This window comes from Egretta garzetta, unplaced genomic scaffold, assembly GCF_000687185.1.
Source record: "Egretta garzetta isolate BGI_Z169 unplaced genomic scaffold, ASM68718v1 scaffold795, whole genome shotgun sequence".
Lineage (NCBI taxonomy): Eukaryota > Metazoa > Chordata > Aves > Pelecaniformes > Ardeidae > Egretta > Egretta garzetta.
Window position 1 is genome coordinate 46,569 of NW_009259806.1, and position 4,943 is coordinate 51,511.

The following is a 4,943-nucleotide window of genomic DNA, read 5'->3' on the forward strand; positions in this document are numbered from 1 at the left end:
CCCGGCCCCTCCCCAAAGGTAACTCCGCGGAGCGGGTGGGGGCTGGAGCGCCCGTCTACATGGCGGCCGTGCTGGAGTACCTGACGGCCGAGATCCTGGAGCTGGCGGGCAACGCGGCCCGCGACAACAAGAAGACGCGCATCATCCCCCGGCACCTGCAGCTGGCCATCCGCAACGACGAGGAGCTCAACAAGCTGCTGGGCAAGGTGACGATCGCGCAGGGCGGGGTGCTGCCCAACATCCAGGCCGTCCTGCTGCCCAAGAAGACTGAGAGTCATAAGGCTAAGAGCAAATAAGCTCAGCCGGCAAAGCCGCTTAGACTTTTCACAATGTAACATTATAACCCAAAGGCTCTTTTCAGAGCCACCCACCCAGTCAGAAAAGAGTTGTGTTGCTTTCTTTACAGAAGTGCTGTGATGCTAAGTGTTTAGTCTGTGCTGTTTCTAGTAAGGGGCTAAAACCATGTTCTGTGGCAATCTCTTAACTTGGTTCCTACCTAAGAGGGGTGATACATTTGCTTTCAAACTCATCTGAACACTAATTATGTTTGTAGTGATTTATTGATTCTTTTGAATCTGTCTTGTAACAGGATCAGTAAACTGCTTGTTCTTAATGTTGAATCTACTCAATTTTCATTACAGGCTGTTTACAATGTGAAATATGGAGGGGTGGCTAAAAGACTTGAGAGGGGAGTGGGAAAATCTATGCAGCATGAAAATAAATAGGAGACAATCCCAAACCTGTTTAACTAGATCTAAGAATGAGAAAAAGGCTGCCTTTGTTCTTTAAAAGATGTAAAGCTTCCCTGTGACTTAACTTTATTTAGAAATGAGATTAGAAATGCTTTAGGGGAAATGGCTCATTTTGATCTAGATCCCTTAGTAGTCAGACCTGTGCTGTACAGCAACTGTAGCATCGTTCCATTCAGAAAAAACTCCGTGCAGTGCTGGTATGTTCCTGGTTTAAGTGGGGTTTTCAGACTTGCCACTCTTAAATTCCTTCACTGTGCATAGCTATTCCTCTTGTTATACCAGTTAACAGCGGGCAATATTATTTGAATCAATCTTCTGCATTGTTGGCACAAGTCTCACCCAAGAGCACAATGTTAAATCTCTTCAGATTCACTGTTATAAATTATGGGAAAGACTGCCTAGCTGACTCCTCTGGCTAGGATGTTCCCTAATGGTCTGCAGCACGCTGCACTGGGGCTGTAGCTCCCACCTGTGCAGCACCTCTGTTCTCCCCATCCCTTGGGGAGAAGAGGAATGCTCTGGGCCTAGAGGAAGGAAAATACTACCTATAACAAGGTAGGTACTACCCCCTGTGTCCTCCCCACTCATAAGCTGTAGCAGAGAGGCTTTTTTGGTAGGACTGTATCATGGCCAAAGTGAGACATCCGGGATCATTTGTGGAGAGAAATGTAAAGGAAGAGAGATACCTGGAGCACCAGACTGGTCTGATATGGTGACAGTATCTGTGCCTGAGGGTTTTGTTTGCAAGTGGATGCATTCAGAGCTGTAATATTTTCATTATGCTGTTTTAGTGATCCTCATTAGCTGCAGCTACATATCTCCTAGCACTTTTACTTCTCTTGAAGAACTGCAATGATATAAAAACTGTTTCAACATGCACAAGTCTTCTATATTTAGTTTCCAGAACAGATCCCTGCATACGTGTGTGTCAGAAGACAGAAATCCTAGAATGGGTTGGGTTGGAAGGGACCATCAAAGATCATCTAGTCCAAACCCCTGCTGTGGCCAGAGACACCTTCCACTAGATCAGGTTGCTCAAAGCCCCATCCAGCCTGATTTTGAACACTTTCAAGGATGGGGCATCCACTTCTCTGGGCAAGCTGGTCCATTGTCCCACCACCCTCACTGCAAAAAATTTCTTCCTCATATCCAATCTAAATACACCCTCTTTCACTTAAAACCATTGCCTGTTGTCCTGTCACCTGTGTCTCTACCTGCCTTGGTCTTTCTATACCGAAAGGCTGCAATATGGTGTCTGCAGATCCTGTTCTTCCCCAGGCTGAACAACCCCAATTTTATCAGTTCTTCACAGAATAGGTGTTCCAGCCCTCTGATCATTTTCATGGCCCTCCTCTGGACCTGCTCTAACAGGTCCATGTCTTCCTGGTGCTGGGGACCCCAGAGCTGGATGCAGTGCTCCAGGTGGGGTTTCATGAGAGCAGAGTAGAAGGGAAAATCGTCTCCCTCAACCTGCTGGCCACACTGCTTTTGATGCAGCCCAGGATATGACGGGCTTTCTGGGCAGTGATGGTGCATCTCTAATTCAAAGCACTGGAATTCTAGAGAAACCCCATGGGAGTGGGGCTATCTGTATCCAGGAGTGGGATTCCTTTGTGAGAAAACTCTGATGTGGAAATCAGAGTTGGTACCACAGGAAATAGCCCTGCCATTTGCTGAGTGAGGAGGTAAATCCAGCACACCTCTCCAAATTCTTATCTGACCAGAAATTCATTATTTCTTTCATTCCAAACACCTCTTATTTCACTCACTACTTGGTTCACCTCAGGAACTGGAGTTCCACCCTCTGTGATACTTAGGTCCACTTCTCAGCATTCCCTGTTTTTGTTCTTGGCCACTAGTGGCTGTACCAGTTGAGAACCCTGTGCTGCCATCTCACTGATGAGGCCTCAGATGTAAATGTCCTCTAAGTCAGATGGATTATATGATAAGAGTGCTGGCAAATCTACTGATATTAAAGACTTGTGGCTTTCAAGCAAATTCCACTGGATGAAGGAACATCGCAAAGCAAGTTTAAATAAATGAGCTTTCTCTCATTTGTATATACAACAAAGAGTAGTACAGAGGACATCCGTACTATATGGTGCCTTGCTGTATCACTGGGTTCCAATGCATCTTCACTTTCTAAAGCACTTGTGATGCAAAAAGTCACTGCAATCAAGCTCCCTCAAATGTTATAGATCACAGCTATGTTTAGGGATAACTCACTAATGTCAGTCTATACATCAAAATTCTTAAATTGCATTGTTAAAAAGTAAGATGAAAGTAATTTCTATCCCTTTTCACCTTTACTTTGTAATGTTAGGAATAATGTGCTCTATTAAAAAGATCCCTACATTACTCTAGTTTTTATAATAATAATAATTATCATTATTATTACTTTTGTAGCATATACAGGTATGGATTGCGATTGCCACATAAGCTCTCAAGAAAATTGAGAGCAACGCTGCAGTTTTATATCATACACTGATGTGATTATTTTTTTACTAACTATATACTTTCTTGCGCAGTCGTGGTGAGATGTTGCCTTGTTGCAACAAACAGATGCAATTTCCTCATAGTTTATTGAGGAACTGGGGTGACTGTCCTAATTAAAACACACTTGAAAAACTACAGATTTTTTTTTTTGTTAATGGAGCAGAGTTTTGCAAAGGTCTCCTTTCTCATTTAACTCTAGTACTATGTGTCCAAACTCATGAGCAAAATGCAGTGCCTATAATCTGGGGATTGTATCCTAAACTTTGATCCAAAAAATAATCAGTCTCCAGTCAACAGTAAAAGCAACTTTATTAGGGATTATACTCAGCAGCAAAATTTTCTTTCCGCTTTAATTATTTTTGTCTCAGAAAACCCTCTGAGCTGACTATGTCACTAACAGAAACAAACACTCGGGAAACATGCCTGTGGCCACTTGTAGCACCTACACGCAAGGTAGACTTCTAGAAAGCACGATATTATACTCTATCAAATGCATTCCATGCTTTGGGGAAAGGGGTTTGCAGCTAATTAATCTGTAAGCTACTGGTTTCGGCCTCTCCATCACCCATTTCTGCCAGGATACTTTGGAAGATGATTTTCCAACTCTTCCAGTGGTATAGTGCTAGATGCAAAAGTTACACGAGGATACTCACCTTGCACTTAGGAATAGTTAGGAAGAAATGATGATTTTGACACAGTAAAAGATTTCATGTAATGGCTTTAGGTTTCCCCTAGTATCCAGAATGGTTGTTTATAATTGCCTCAGGAAACATATCTAGACACAGATCTTCAGGTATAAAAAACAAAGCAGACTTTGTGGAGCCAAACAGTAATGTTAGGCACCAGCCCTGCAGGTCCACTGGTGACAAACCTTCCAGTCAGTCTATAAACAGTTTTAGTTCATCCTGTTCAGTCAAAAAGTGAACATAACCTAAATTAAACCTAGTTTCGCCTGCTCATGTCATGTGTATTTAAGTGGCAAATATTTTACTTTAATTTGTTTAAAATAAGAGTTTGAATGAAAATGGAATTCACAGTGATAATTATAATCATAGAAAAGACTTGTATTTTGTTTGACACCTGTACCAAAATACATTAATATCTCAATCATATTTTTCCCTGAATTTACGGAATATATTCTGCCAAGAAAAATTCTGGAGAGGTTGCTTAGATTCTGTAAGTTATGTTCAGCAACGAGATTATGTAAACAACTGCACAGATTTAAAAGGATATCAATAATTTTTAAAAGGTAGACGTGTTTGAAGTGCACAAAATACTAATAATATAACAATTGGCAAGTACCATCGACATATCACTGCTGTTCTGAGCGTCTAAGTAACATTTAAAATCTCAGCACATTTAACTTTAAAAATATAGCCTCATAGTTTTTTCAGTATTTATTAATCCACTTTACAGACACAGCCCAACCTACTGTAACAAGCATATACATCAGGTTTGTTAGCAAAAGTGTGAAATACACAGCAAAACCTCTGGATTGCTCATTTGAAAAAAAAAATATTTGGTTATTGTTCATTTTTGAGATTTCATACAGACATCTGGTTGGTAACGCCTTTAAGTGTTTTCTTTCGCCTGCTGGACCCAGGTCTACCTTAGGCGAGCACTTCGCTTAATTCAGAGGCCGGCAGCTGCCGGGAGCAAACCCGGCGCCCCGCGGCCAACGCTGCCCAGGGGACC

At 42.1% G+C, this 4,943-nt stretch overlaps 1 protein-coding gene and 1 pseudogene across 1 annotated transcript in view; both read left to right on the plus strand.

Annotated features, from left to right (window-relative positions):
• The window catches only part of LOC118452386, a 1,935-nt pseudogene extending 203 nt beyond the window's left edge, over positions 1-1,732 (plus strand).
• LOC104127235 (histone H4) overlaps positions 855-4,943 on the plus strand; it is a 5,328-nt gene continuing 1,239 nt past the window's right edge. Inside the window, exon 1 of the mRNA XM_035895397.1 lies at positions 855-949. Coding sequence (XP_035751290.1) covers positions 855-949 — 95 coding nt within the window. The remainder of the gene's footprint in view (positions 950-4,943) is intronic.